The sequence below is a fragment of the Heliconius melpomene genome, chromosome 6 (genome assembly GCF_056956725.1).
Source record: "Heliconius melpomene rosina isolate 202511_hmr_F chromosome 6, ASM5695672v1, whole genome shotgun sequence".
Lineage (NCBI taxonomy): Eukaryota > Metazoa > Arthropoda > Insecta > Lepidoptera > Nymphalidae > Heliconius > Heliconius melpomene.
In genome coordinates, this window is record NC_140394.1 from 7,405,750 (window position 1) to 7,419,688 (window position 13,939).

General features: G+C 30.9%; 2 protein-coding genes across 2 annotated transcripts in view; one reads left to right on the forward strand and one right to left on the reverse strand.

The window, feature by feature from the left end:
- Positions 1-7,309, forward strand: LOC146538295 (STAM-binding protein-like A). Its single transcript, XM_085186345.1, has 9 exons — positions 1-356; positions 568-835; positions 1,197-1,325; positions 1,646-1,782; positions 2,656-2,812; positions 3,270-3,407; positions 3,914-4,026; positions 4,959-5,061; positions 5,387-7,309. The coding sequence occupies exons 1-9, from the start codon at positions 232-234 to the stop codon at positions 5,447-5,449; spliced, it is 1,233 nt and encodes a 410-aa protein (XP_085042471.1). The 5' UTR covers positions 1-231; the 3' UTR covers positions 5,450-7,309.
- The window catches only part of LOC146538296 (xaa-Pro aminopeptidase 1-like), a 21,919-nt gene continuing 14,531 nt past the window's right edge, over positions 6,552-13,939 (reverse strand). Inside the window, exons 2-11 of the mRNA XM_085186341.1 lie at positions 13,053-13,297; positions 12,440-12,646; positions 12,006-12,228; positions 11,630-11,906; positions 11,287-11,548; positions 10,983-11,190; positions 10,537-10,770; positions 9,946-10,017; positions 9,623-9,777; positions 6,552-9,275 (exon numbers count right to left, since the gene is read on the reverse strand). Of these exons, the coding sequence (XP_085042467.1) occupies positions 9,048-9,275; positions 9,623-9,777; positions 9,946-10,017; positions 10,537-10,770; positions 10,983-11,190; positions 11,287-11,548; positions 11,630-11,906; positions 12,006-12,228; positions 12,440-12,646; positions 13,053-13,297 (2,111 nt within the window). The 3' untranslated portion in view covers positions 6,552-9,047. The remainder of the gene's footprint in view (positions 9,276-9,622; positions 9,778-9,945; positions 10,018-10,536; positions 10,771-10,982; positions 11,191-11,286; positions 11,549-11,629; positions 11,907-12,005; positions 12,229-12,439; positions 12,647-13,052; positions 13,298-13,939) is intronic.

Here is a 13,939-nt window from a genome sequence, read left to right on the forward strand (position 1 = left end):
TTATTTTTCAATGTCAAATTTAGATGACATTTAATTTTCAGATTTCAGTGTGTGTTATGTCAGTTGTACATTGTTTGTATTTTAAAATAATATTAGTATTTAATACGGTGTCTTTATATAAAAGAAATTATTTTGATAATAATTCGCTTCTGTAACGTTTATGTCCTTTTATATGTATAAATATAATAAATATACATTGTAAGAAAAATTAAATAGAAATTATCACTTAAAATGCAATCAAGTGAGAAAAGTACTAAAATTCTGGATCTTGCATCTTTGGAACCGGCAATAAGAGTAAAGCAGTTAGCTAACTATGGAGCTATAGTTGAAGTAGATCCCAATGTTCCACCAAGGAGGTAAACTCATTACTTAGCTTGTGATTTAATAAATTTTGCATAATGAATCATAATATACTCTCTCTATAAGCATATTTAATGCAATTAAGATTAATTACCTCGTTCAAATGTTATTTTTTACATAGCTTTATATTATTACATTTAATTCTTATTACTGAATTGAAATTTAATTAAATGTTGCGAAATTTAAACAATTTGTCTTATGTTATAGATATTATAGATCAGGCTTAGAAATGGTGAGAATGGCGAATGTATATTTAGCTGAAGGCAGTTTTGAAAATGCATACATCTTATATATGAAATTTATGACTTTATTTTTGGAGAAAATTAGAAAACATCCAGAATATAATACCGTTCCACCTGAAGTTAAAGCAGTTAATCAATCAATGCTAAAAGAAGTCATGCCAAAAGCTGAAAAATTAAAACAAAAATTAGTTGAGCAATACAAGAAAGAGCATGCTTTGTATATAGAGAATGAGGTAATATTACTTCTAAAACTTTGTATATTTCTTAATTTACTATGTGCAGAGTTTTCAACAATTCTAATTACTGCCATTGTTAATATAGCAAAAGACTATTTACTGTAAATGACATAATTGTGGCTATTGTGGATACTACAGTGTCTGACTGTAAATACCGCAGGTGTGGTGTGGCTTGATTCTTACTCAGATAATAAATTATTTTCATTTACACATTGTGGTAACACTAGAGATTCACAGCAATGTTAAGAAAATTGGACATAAAGTGGGTAACACAATGTCTTAAATAAAAAAATATATAATCTATTATATAGAAGTTTTATCACATATTTTCTATAATAATGTAAGAAAAATCTTATAGGCAAAGAGAAGGATATCTGAAGAAGCAAGAAAGAAACAAGAACAAGAAGATGAAAAATTAGCTCAACGACTTCAGGCAGATGAAAATCGCCAAGATGGACATATGTCAACACCTCACCTTTTACATGCGGTATAGTATTATTTTTCACACTTGAAACTACTTAGCATTCTGTAGATTTACCATGAGGATGTGTAAAGGTGCCTTTACACAGATAGGAGCTCAGAGCAGGTCCTTCTAAAAGTATAACATATTTGAAATGGTTAAACTACTGCTGCATTTGAAGTATGTTCTAGAACTTAATTGATGATAATTGTTTGAGACAGCCTGTGAGCTTTAGTTTTTTTATGTAATTCATATATTTTATGAAATATTTTGGCAGATAGTAAAGTTTATTACAATCTAGTACCTTATAATATTTAGAAATAAGACTTTAGAAATACCACTTACAGGAGGAATGGGCAGTAACTCCATCAGCACCACCAGTTGATGGGGTCTTGTATCCTGATGACTTTGCAACAGAGCCTCCTCGGGCGCCTCCTCAGCATTACCATCCTGCACCACCTCTTATACCACCCTCTAGGCCACAGTAAGAATTTTTTTAGCATCATGCTTTATCCTGCATATATTAGAGGTGGCAGAGAGTAAAATAAAGACAATGTTTCTCGCTTTCCATCTTTTAGTGGAAGATTTGTATTAAGATTTCTTTTAAAAAATATATATTTATCAACAATTGAACTAATTCTTATTGATTAAAAAACATTAAAATGATAAAATTAAATGTGAAAGGTATAGAAAAGTAAGACTAAGAAGAAGACTAGAGAAGTATAGTTCGAGTTCTAGAAGACTAGAGAAGTATAGTTCGAAAGATAGCATGTGAAAATATTCCCCTCATTGGGAAATAAAAATCACTACCACTAAATTTAAAATCAGGTACTCTGACACTGTGCTGCAATGCCCACAAGGTCAACTTATACTGTTGTATTTTTATTTTATTTAAATTTAAATAAGTAACTATTTATATTTATTTTCACTAAATAAATGCTAGGTATTTTTTAATAGTTTTATCACTTAAGTAGTAAAATTAAATTAGATAAATTTTAATTAGATAAAGATATAAGTAAGTTGTAAATTCAATGTCATTTCAATTATGATTGAAGGGTTAATATGCATTAACATACATATACAATATACTACTAAAATATTATATTATCATTGTAGTCTATTAAATATCCTTTTATCTTTTGTGGGTTACATTCCCAGGGTTTATCCAAGGCCGAATAAAGTATGATGTTTAATTATGACGCTTAATTCAATACAATGTCTCGATAATTGAGTGGTGCCTGGGGAATATGTTATGTTTATTTTACCTACCAAGTACGCAGGAAAACGTAAATAAAAAAAAATAAACAGAACCTAATTTAAAAGAAATTAATTAATAATTATATTGTTGTTTTTACAGTGATGGAGGCATCAATGATTACCTCCCACCTCTAATTGGAGAACGTAGATTGCGTCTCGTAGTTGTCCCAGCGGCTTTGCTGTCCAGATTTTTGGCATTGGCAGCATCTAACACAGCAAGGAATATTGAATTATGCGGCATCTTGGCTGGTATTTTGGTATGTTAAGATAGTGTTTATATATATTACACAGTGTTTACATATATTGCTCTTATTATAATTTAACTAGGGGACGCGCCCAGCTTCGTCTACTTATTTGCACCCTTAGGCGTGAATTCTAATAAACCATGAAACATATCTTCAATGAAATAGTTTTAAGAGTCTAAATTTCAAATTTTATAAAAATCGGTGCTGATTTAAAAAAAATCCCTTTTCCCACACTTTCAACCCCTATTTCATCCCTTTAGGGTTAAAATTTTTCAAAATTAGTGAGTGAGATTACAAGTAGGTACATATGTGTAGGATAAATCGGTAAAGTTTGAGGTAGTGATTATACACAGTATTTTTGCTCTCTTATCAAATTTTGAAAATGTAGATATGTTCATCTGACTCTTAGCCGTGATGTGCATAAATATGAAATTATTGAAGTTAAAATTAAATATATTATCTATTTTAGGAAAGAGATCAATTGAAAATAACCCATGTAGTGGTACCAAAGCAAACGGGAACAGCAGACTCTTGCAGCACCAATAATGAAGAAGAAATTTTTCACTATCAAGACCAACATAACTTGATCACATTGGGTTGGATACATGTAAGATATTATGTTTTTTTGTTTAGATTTTTTAGGTTAAATCTTTTAATATATTGAGTGGGGGTCGGGTTCATTAATAAATTGAGTCTCACGAATTTAATTTTTTGACCCTTTTGTCACATTTGTCGGATCTCACATCACACCTAGTAACGTCACATATTTTGCTATTTTACACCTAGAAATTATTTAAATAAAACCATATTCCATATATTATATCTGTTCACACTTTCATGTTGTAATACTATATGATGAAATGTGATGCTACAAAATTTAAAATGTATGCCTTTTTAGCTGTTCGCTAAGTAGGGTACTTAGAAGTAGCTAGAGAGAATGGGACACCACACGCTACGATCTCTGCATACCTCTTTCGCCGGTTTTGGGTTCAGTAATATGGATAAAGCTATAAAAATATACTCATATTACCCTGTGATTTGTATTGTGTACACTAAAAATATTTTATTTTATCCTAAATACTTCTTAATTTTATTAATCTATTTTCCTTCTAGACGCACCCAACGCAGACCGCCTTCCTATCTTCGGTAGACCTTCACACGCAGTGCTCATACCAGCTCATGATGCCGGAAGCCATTGCTATTGTCTGCGCCCCTAAATATAATGAGTTGGTTTAACATATTTTTTATTATTGTCTGACTCTAAGCGCGTGAATGCCACCACTCAGAAGAATGAAATATTTATTTCCTTGCTTTTGGTAAGAAGACAAAATAAAAATAGACTTATAATATTCAAAATTTGACTATTTAACATAAAAAGGAATTTTCGATGCGAACCAGTTACCGATATGAGGGTATTCAAACCAGAAACTTCTTCAGTTATATAATATTAGTATAGATAAATTTTGTTTATTCATAGATAAAGTTATGACAAATATTAGGACGAAACACAACAATCGCCTGGAAAATTTTCGTTTAGTGTCCAAGTAATATTGAAATATCACAAAATTATGAATGATAAAGTTTGGGAATCGTTGCTCGTTGCAACAAATCAAATATAAGATTGGTCAATTTTCAATCATACAATATCTATATGACGTGTGGTGGGTACAAGTAAGAAAAATCATCTGTATATGAAAAAGTATATGTCAAAATGCATTGAATTAAGATGGCGCCACATTATCTTTTAGCACATCAGGGTAGCTTTTAAAAGAAGCGCCATGTTTTATATCACTCTAGCTACACGTTTTCTCATAATAATTCTTTATGGTTATATTTACATATTTTATTATTTTGTACTACACAAGTCGTTGAAATTTTCAATTATTAACTATTTTGTCGCCAATAATATTGTATTTTTTTTTACTCGTTATACTTAATTCGTTTACAATTGCTACATTTATACCCTATCCTTTGTGCACCTTGGTGCCCTCCCCGTTGCCGTTATGATAAGTGTCACTTTTCCAATTTATGAGATGATTCTCTATACTTAGTAGCTATACTTAGTATATACGTATGATGACATTATATTTCACGACATATATAATATAGACTGCATGTGATTTTTATGGGACAGATAAATAAAAAATATTTTCTGCAGGACGGGTTACTTCGCGTTGACAGCGGATTATGGAATGCAATACATCGCCAACTGCCGCCAGAGCGGCTTCCACCCGCATCCCAACGACCCGCCATTATTCTATGTAACGTTATTAATATGTATTTTTATTAAGAATTTTTTAGCTCCATGCTGTATATCTTATAGAGCAGGGTAGATAAGGAAACCTAGTACTAAGACATTCCATTCCCCAATTCCCTTCACCTCCACTAGGATCACGTTGTATGTCAGTCAAGACAATTTTTTATTATTATTACTTTTCCGTTTTAAATACATGTTAAAAAATTGATGTTTATCTACCCATCAATCTGCTCTAATTAACCGACCAATGGAGAGTCTTAACAATAGGTTCCCAGGTTCTCTCTTCCTACTTTGCTATTGCTGACGCTATTTTTTTTTATTATTTTCAGACTGTATCTCACATTCGTCTCGACGAGTCGGCGTCAGTAGAAATGGTGGATCTTAGAAGATGAATACTCATAGTATTTTCGTAGTAAGGAGCCTTCGCTTATAGAGCTTAATGCCATTATAATTCATTTCGTATGAATATGTTATTTATTTTTTATTCAAAAATATACCTAGAGATTAGTATATTATTTTTTAAATATTTGTATAACGGTATGTTTAAAAAATATATCTATTGATTAACTTTAAAATTAATAATTAACGCTATATATATGTTACCGGCAATCTGTAGAATCTATACAATACTTAGATAATATACCTAAAATTTCTGTGTGAAATATTATTTATCTTAAATTGCTTATGTATTCTATACAGTAATGGATAATATAATATAATAATAATATTCATAATATTTCCAACATTGCCTGGAACCCCCAGATATTTTATACATTGCCTAGATTGTATAGAATACCTGAACTATACAGATTTCCTGTAACATATATATGACAGCATAATATCGTTTTTTTATTTTTTTTCGGTTTAATGTTGGAATATGCAAAACAAAATATACATTATTGATATTAAAATAATTATTAATCTGTGAGCGATTTTTAAGTTACCATTTAAATATGATGATCACAGTCTTCAGTTAAGTCTATATATTTACTACTTCAGTTAAGTCTATATTAGTTACTAATTATTGCACTCAGAGACAATTGTAAGCATTTAATTCACTTTAAATGAATGCATTCATTAAATATAAGATTGAACAAATGGCGAAAAGTGTAACAATAAAAATGAATGTTAGATTTTGTGTTATTTTGTGGTGAGTTTATTCTTAGCTTAAGTTTTTAAAGTATTATGTATATTTTCTTTAGCTTTTTGTAATTAGTATTTGAAGAACAATTTCAACTACTTTATGATCGATTATAATGTTTACTAAGTCTTTCCGTTTTAATTGTTTTATTAATGTTATTAAAAATCATCTACGGTTGATTCTGTTTGTTATTTTACTAAGTATAATTATATGCTTTATAACACAAAAAAAAGTTTAAAGTAAACTAAAAGCTTCAGCTCCAGTAAATAATAAATTTCAGAATTATAATATTGCATGGTACATATCGTATATTAATTACATAAAATATTTAATAAATAGTCCCTCTAACATAATATATACATACCACTATTTTGTAATATTTATTGTCTAGTCTCGATACACATGTCGGTTTAAAAAACTGTGTTCATTTAAAGAAATAAAACTAATACTTTTTTCAAGTATGTATATAAAAAAACTTAGTCGACTATTATGTATACATATTTGCAGTGTATGTAAAATTTCTTATATCGAAATCAGTCATAAGACTGACATCTGACTAGTGATATAACATCAAATGCATTTTTGTTTTCTCTTTATATATTTAAGTTATTGTTGTTTTTTTTTCTTGATCTCTTCTAAATGTAATATCATTGTCATAACTAAACGTTACCTAATGTGTTAACAAGATGTGCAGTTATCATTAAATCTTTCGATGCAAGCTTAAGTTGAAGGAAAAGGCATATATAAAAAAATATGGTCTTAGCAGACAGAGACAGGCATAAATGTCTGTGTGACGGACGGATAGCAAATTTATCCTATAAGGGCTCTGTTTTTTTCTTTCAAATTATGGAACCCTTAAAAAATCGTTAATATATTTTTTGTAACTGCATATTCTTATTTAAGTATTTGGCTTTCATTCACGCAGGCTAGATGTTTAGTAAAGACACTTGTGTGGCAACACTTTATTTGTAAATATAACAATATGTATTATTGCCGTCGTTGAGACTGTCGTGGCGCTTTTAATGGAACTGGGGACATGTTTGTTATACATATAAGATATGTCTTATTCGTGATTTGTACGGACCAATGTAAATAAAGGCGTTTTATTTAATATTTATTTTATTTATTGCAATCTTTACATTAATATGCGGTTATTTGACGAAATACGAAGCATCTACTGTATTGCTTTAAACAGATAAATTCATAGAGTATCTTACATTTAGAACTTATATTTATTTACTTTTAATGACAGTTTTTATAGTAATCTAATCTTTAACTGTGATTATCTATCACATTGTTAAAAGTTAATTTGTAACGCTAACTGGTACGTATAAACAGAAAGATATTTTTATAAAAAAATGGGAAAATTCCAAGATTCCAAATTGAACTTCCAAGTCACGCTACGTTGAAATTTATTTGATATTTTTTATTTATTATTTTTTCTAATTTTTTTAATCCTGAGTGTGGAATTACACTTTACAAAATATATTAAAATTAAATTATTCTGTTATTCTACATTATTTTCTTTAAGCAACAACAATGAACATTTTGGCAAGCACTACAAGTTATAAGTAAGCGTATTTATGAAGCTAAATATTGCTAATTTATAATACTTTTATGAAGACATTACACAGTATAAGTTATATATCAACACGTCGTAATAAATTTTATAATAATAATTCTATTTTTTTTATAATAATTACTAATAAGCAATGTACATTCTAGTTTTAATAAGGCACTTGGTGCATGACTTTTAATTTTTTACTCTAACTATATCTAGAACAATTTTAAATTAATGGCTCTAATTTTTCACCTTACAGTAAAGAAACATTTAATTAACTAATTACGACGAGCTAATATTAATATATAAATTGAAAGAGAAACTCATTAAGTATTCATTACTCCCCACTCTCACCATACATCGTGATATGTTTTAAATATAAAATGTATACTAAGATATTAACTTTAATTTGATTTATATAAGAACTATTTTTTCACGTTATTTCATAATTAAAATAATTTATATAATAATAATAAACCATTTACACTTAACAAATTTCCAATATTCCACATTTTATACCAGCAATAAGTATGTGTCACAAACAAACTCCATATAGCCATTCAAAGTTAAATTTTTGTACCATTATATTACTTTATTTCTTTAAATAGAATTGTTGCATACAATTGGTTTTTTTAGGAATTTTCGTCATATCAGTAATATAATAAATATTAAATAAATAATATCTACAGGTACAGACATAGAGACTGTAGTATTTATGTAAAATTTGTAGGTAAAAGTAATATATTTTTCATACTTATGATATTTTTTTTATCATATTTTTTATTATTTTATTCTAAGGGACTATCAACAACATTTTTGCTAAGCAATAAAATATTAAGTACACAATTACAAACATTTTTATAAGCTCATGTAATGTATTAAAACAATATATAAGTACTATATATAGGTACACATAAAAAACAATATAATATACTAAGTAAAAGTAAATGAAAATATTTTTCGCCTCCAGAATTCGGTGGAAAATGGACAGCGGAGTGTATCCACACTAGGCTTCCTCTGTCTACCCTACTTCATGCGGCATACTGTGAATAATGCTATACACGTTGTATATAAATCGTTGGTCTTCCGTTACAAATCTATTGGTTTTCAAAGTTAAAAATTAGCGTAAAGTAATTCAAACGATAACAAAAAACAATGAAAATATAAATAATCACGAAAATCTCTAAGGATTCCTACTGTAGACTAAACTGATTCACTTACCTATTAGTTACTAGTTACAACACAACAATTTAAGCCTATCTATTTAGAGATCTACGCGCTTGCGAAATTAAATTTTAATATTAATTAAAACCGCTGTAAAGTATATCATTATAACTATTTCTAAGCTTGGAACATGCGATATTGTAGAACTGCTGGTGAATTTCTTTGCCCTTGGAGACTCTATGTGAAGTGTTTTATTCATCATCCAATAATATACGTCGGTTAGTCCTTGGTCTCGTAGCTCGGGACCGACGGTTTTTCTTATCCGTTCGTTGTATGCATTTAACCATGTTATCTGTAATAAAGATAGATACAATTTACTTGATGTATAGTTTACTAATTTTATATTATGCAATTTAACGTAGGTATTTAGTTTGTCGTATAAAAATGTATTTTGTCGAACCGAACTGGGAATATTTGCAAAATACCCACTTTCGTAACAAGGCATTTGATCGCAGGCTTTTGTGTAGTCGACTAGTCATTTATTGTCAATAAATTTCACAAATAACAAGAAAAACTTTTACTTTTTATTACCATTATTATTGTTAAATTGATTTGAATTTGAATTCTACAACGAATTTGTTTCGTTGTTCGTGATGTTTAAGATAATTCTATTAAGGTTTCAATATTAAATAGCTTTACCTCGTATTCTGTTAGAAGATTTTTATCTATAAGTTTCGGCTCGAAAGGTATTAGCGTGGCTTCTCGGAAACCCAGGTAGCCGCCGTGTTGGAGAATTACTTCTAAAACATTCCCTAGCTTGACCCCGAATTTATTTAGTTGATACCACGCAGGCTCTACAATACACAATGAATAAGAAGATTAGAATAAATATAATAAAAAACAAAAATATTAAAATCACGTAGTCTTAATATAAAAATATTTGCGTAAAAAATTGTTATGCTAAGCATAAATTTTCACATTTATTTTGTTATTACAAAATTATCGTCTATTATTATACTTACCACTAGTAATAAAATATCCTTCTCTAAACGTGTGTAAATTTGTATCTTGTCGATAATCAATAACAACAGGGTCTGAAATTATATTAAGTTATAATATAACTTTCTGCATTAAACAAATCATATTTTGAATCTATTATTCGTTTAACTAAGAGATTCAGTAGAGCTTCAACAACAATAATAAAATTAATAACTATACAAATTAATACTGGCATTATGCAGTTCGGCATGTCTGCTAAGAGTTATAGTATTCTATTAGACTAACTAAGACTGAGAGTTATGAATTCCACTTAAACTCTCCGCCGAATTTGTACTATTGCTTTCATCGTTACCAGAATTAGGAAATTACAATATTAAACAATTCATTCCCTTGTGTGGGCATCGAACCCCCAACCGCATAACTGCAAATCGCATTCACAATAACACATTTGTGCCTCTGCAGCACGGCACGGCATCTGTGATCATAAAATATGAGACGTATGTAACTATAGGTATATTTGAAAAGTACGTAAGTAGTACAAAATCTAATAAATTACATATTAGGTACACTCCTCGATTATTCAAAACAATAATATTTATGCTATATTAGAATACCTTCACGACGACTTAAAGCAGCTCCTACACCATATCCAGTGGGTTGAATATAATCTTGTTTGTAATTCCATAGCGGAGCCCTAGCCACGGGGTCAGTGTGGGCCGCTGGCAGCGCCATGGGCGTCTGCAGCATGCTCAAAGCAGCTAGAGATCTGAGCACGCTTGTGTACGCTTTACGTTCATCACGGGATGGGGTTCCGTAATGTACGGTACGTGTTACCACTGTTGTACCTTCTAGAAATTGTGTTTTACATAGTTTGTTAGAAACAGTAACTATAAAAATTTGTTATAGAATTTAATTTAAAAATTTAATGCCTGTATGTATTCCGTTGGAAAAAATCGTAATTGCCTTATATAATTCGACTTTAATAATGTAAAAAAAAGTATTAAAAAAATATTTGAATATTTTCTTGTTTTAATTTTGCTATATTAAATCTTGTTCTCACCATCATATTGCCCTCCTGACTGTATTACTAAGGTAGAATTGGTGAAAATCCGTCTGTTTGTTGCGTTAGTGGCTCTATACTCTGGTTCGGCGGCGTTGGGGCCGAAAGCGACGCGGGTCTGCATTGACAACCCCACATAGCCTGCTTGCGTTGCACGTGTCGCATCCACTTTCATACTAACCGTTTTCTCGTTGAGATTAGCTTTTCCCTGATTTCATAATAAATTATAAATATTCTTTGAAGTGGAAGTTAAAATAAAGATAAAAATTCTAGTGAAAAAATTGTATATTTAAGGGCCAGCTACCTTGCTCTCTATATAGCTAAGCACTGTACACATAGCTACAGCATCACGCAAATGGGCTTTTTGCATTCCTTTGATTTCGGCTGGATTTTTTTGAGCTTTCAAATAAATTATTGGAGACGGTTGGAATACTCTTTTTAATTGTGGAATATTCTGTGCAATCGCTGCAGAAGCACCTCTTTGGAAAGTTCCTGCGGTTGGTACGAGGATTTTCGATTCCGTAGGTCTTCGTAAATCTGAATATATAGCGGCATAGTCATTTACCCTAAAATTTTAAAGAGATATTAATTGAACTGTAAAATGGCAAAAAAATAAATTCAGATTTAAAAAAAATCTAATTGTTTACTTCGTGCAGTCGAGAGCGGTGTTTGCGTTAGGATAGCAGTTATAGGCAGCAAGGGCTTCACGAACTGGCATAGACAATTTCCCCGCAGGTGTATAGACTCGAAAATCCTTTGCACTTATAATGACAAAAGCTTTTAAAAGAGGAGCATAAGGAAGATCTCTCCCGCGTATATTAAGAAGCCAGGCGACCTCGTCCAGAGCGGTCACCACCATCGCGTCCGCTCCTATAGATCGTAACTCATTGCGGACTGCTTCTACTTTCTCACGCCAGGTCACACCTGTATATGAATACATTATGATTATTACAGTACAAAAAATGTATAGAATTTGATGACCTAATTCTGAAATTATCAAACAATATTAAGAATAGTATTTACCTATATACTCTGGATGATGTAGATTTGCAACGATTCTAGAAAATTCAGGTCTTCGTCTCATAGGATCAACTTCTTCTTCCCATAGCGTGTCTATTAAAGTTGGTGCATGAAATAATTGCATTCCTTCTCGTTGTAGATTAGCACCTAACATCGCCCATTCATTCACAGATGTGAGCCGAGCATCTGCTGCTACTGAACGGTCATTTCGCCTTGGGCGCTCTTGCTAAAGTACATAAATTTTTATAGGTACATTAACTTTATTATTTAAAATCGAAAAAGGTTAAAATAAGCGATTAGCGCATTGTCCGAGAAAGATGAAGAGGACCTTCCCGCAGTTTGTAGTGTGAAGGTTTGGAGTGTCAATTTGAGAGTTTCGAGAATATTACATCATTATTTTGTAGGATTATTTATATAAAAAGAACTTATCTTCTTACCGTGATCCATTCGATCATCGATGGTTGGCTCAGATCGTCCGCATCGAGCACGAGCCATGCGCACGTGAGAGACGCACGCGCACGTTTGACATCACCCGATGGCACCCATATCGCAGCGCCCCCGTCAGCCATCACCACTCCCGTGCCCATACCGTCCCAACCACTTATGTACTCCAGTCGACGCTCTTCGGGAGATGGGTCTTCACTCTGTTTGATTATTTATAATATCATAATTATAATAACTATATGAATGGGTGAAGGAAAGGAAGGGTAGGCTGTGTCCACTCCAGAATAGTCTGGTGCGCCAAGAAAATACCTTCGAAATTACCCCCCTAGAAAAAACTCTAAATATGCTAGATACGCTAGTAGATCTAAATCTCATATAGGTATGTTAAATTTTCGTTTGGCGGAATTTGTTCGCCTTAACAAAAAAATTTAACTGCCTAAATATTTGCTATAATATAATAGCAACGAGTTTACGTGAGTTAAGGTAACAACTTTTTAATTATTTAAACATTGATATATATTTTTAATAATATATAATGTATAAGCATCTCGTAACTACGGAAATATTTCAAGATCATATTTATTTCAAATTAATCAACACACTTACCAAATGCTCATCGCTATAGAAAATAATATAAGCGTCAAAATAACCGCTTATTCTCGTATAGGTAGTATTCCGCATGGCACTTCGTAGTCTTCCTAACGGTGACAAAGTGTTGGTAGCTTCGGAGCATATCTGAGGCGGCTGCTGTATGGTGGGCTGCTGGGTGATCACCTGCGTTATCGGTATTGTTACTGTCGTCCCTTGCGTTGTTGTCGAAGTGAGCGGTCTTTGTATCGTACCGAAGCATGCTGAAATTAAAAAAAAATGTTAATACAGAAGAAAATGTAAAATATAAAAATATAAAATTTTATTATGTTTATAGCTAATTATAGACATTTTCCTTTGAGTTTATTTTTTTATGCAAAAGTCATTCTTTATATGTTTTTAGAATATATTTAAACTAAAATTATTGATAACATTACCATATAAATTATGATATTGGTTTTCGTACCTACTTAATATTAAGGTTTATGTTTCATTACAAATCAATATTCAGTTAATAAAATGTATAAAGTAAAGTATGTTACTTTGTGTACTCCATTGAGTACACAGTTGCGAATACATTTTATAAACACTATGAATAATATTTTAATTTTATAAATTGTAAACTTGTAGTGTAAAGTAGAATTAGTCCTATTGATCTTTCCAGTAAGGTGAAATATGCGACCAGAAAATAATAAAATAATTATTTTGCTGGTATTCTATATAATGTATGTATCTGTAGCTAAAGGTCCTAGAGTTCCTACAAGACTCCATTGCTTTAGAAAAGGACAACACGTATCTACATCTCACTCGTCGAGGATATTTCCAATACAATGTTCGTTGATGAAGGAGAAAGCGGCTAGCGACAACGACGGTACTGACGCGGGAAGGTACTAGGACTTCAGAGG

Bases quoted from the DNA above. Each gene is read 5' to 3' on its own strand.
- LOC146538295 (XM_085186345.1), top strand. From the start codon at position 232: ATGCAATCAAGTGAGAAAAGTACTAAAATTCTGGATCTTGCATCTTTG. The intron at 357-567 runs GTAAACTCATTA...CTTATGTTATAG, and splicing joins CCCAATGTTCCACCAAGGAG to ATATTATAGATCAGGCTTAG. The intron at 3,408-3,913 runs GTAAGATATTAT...TTTTCCTTCTAG, and splicing joins TCACATTGGGTTGGATACAT to ACGCACCCAACGCAGACCGC.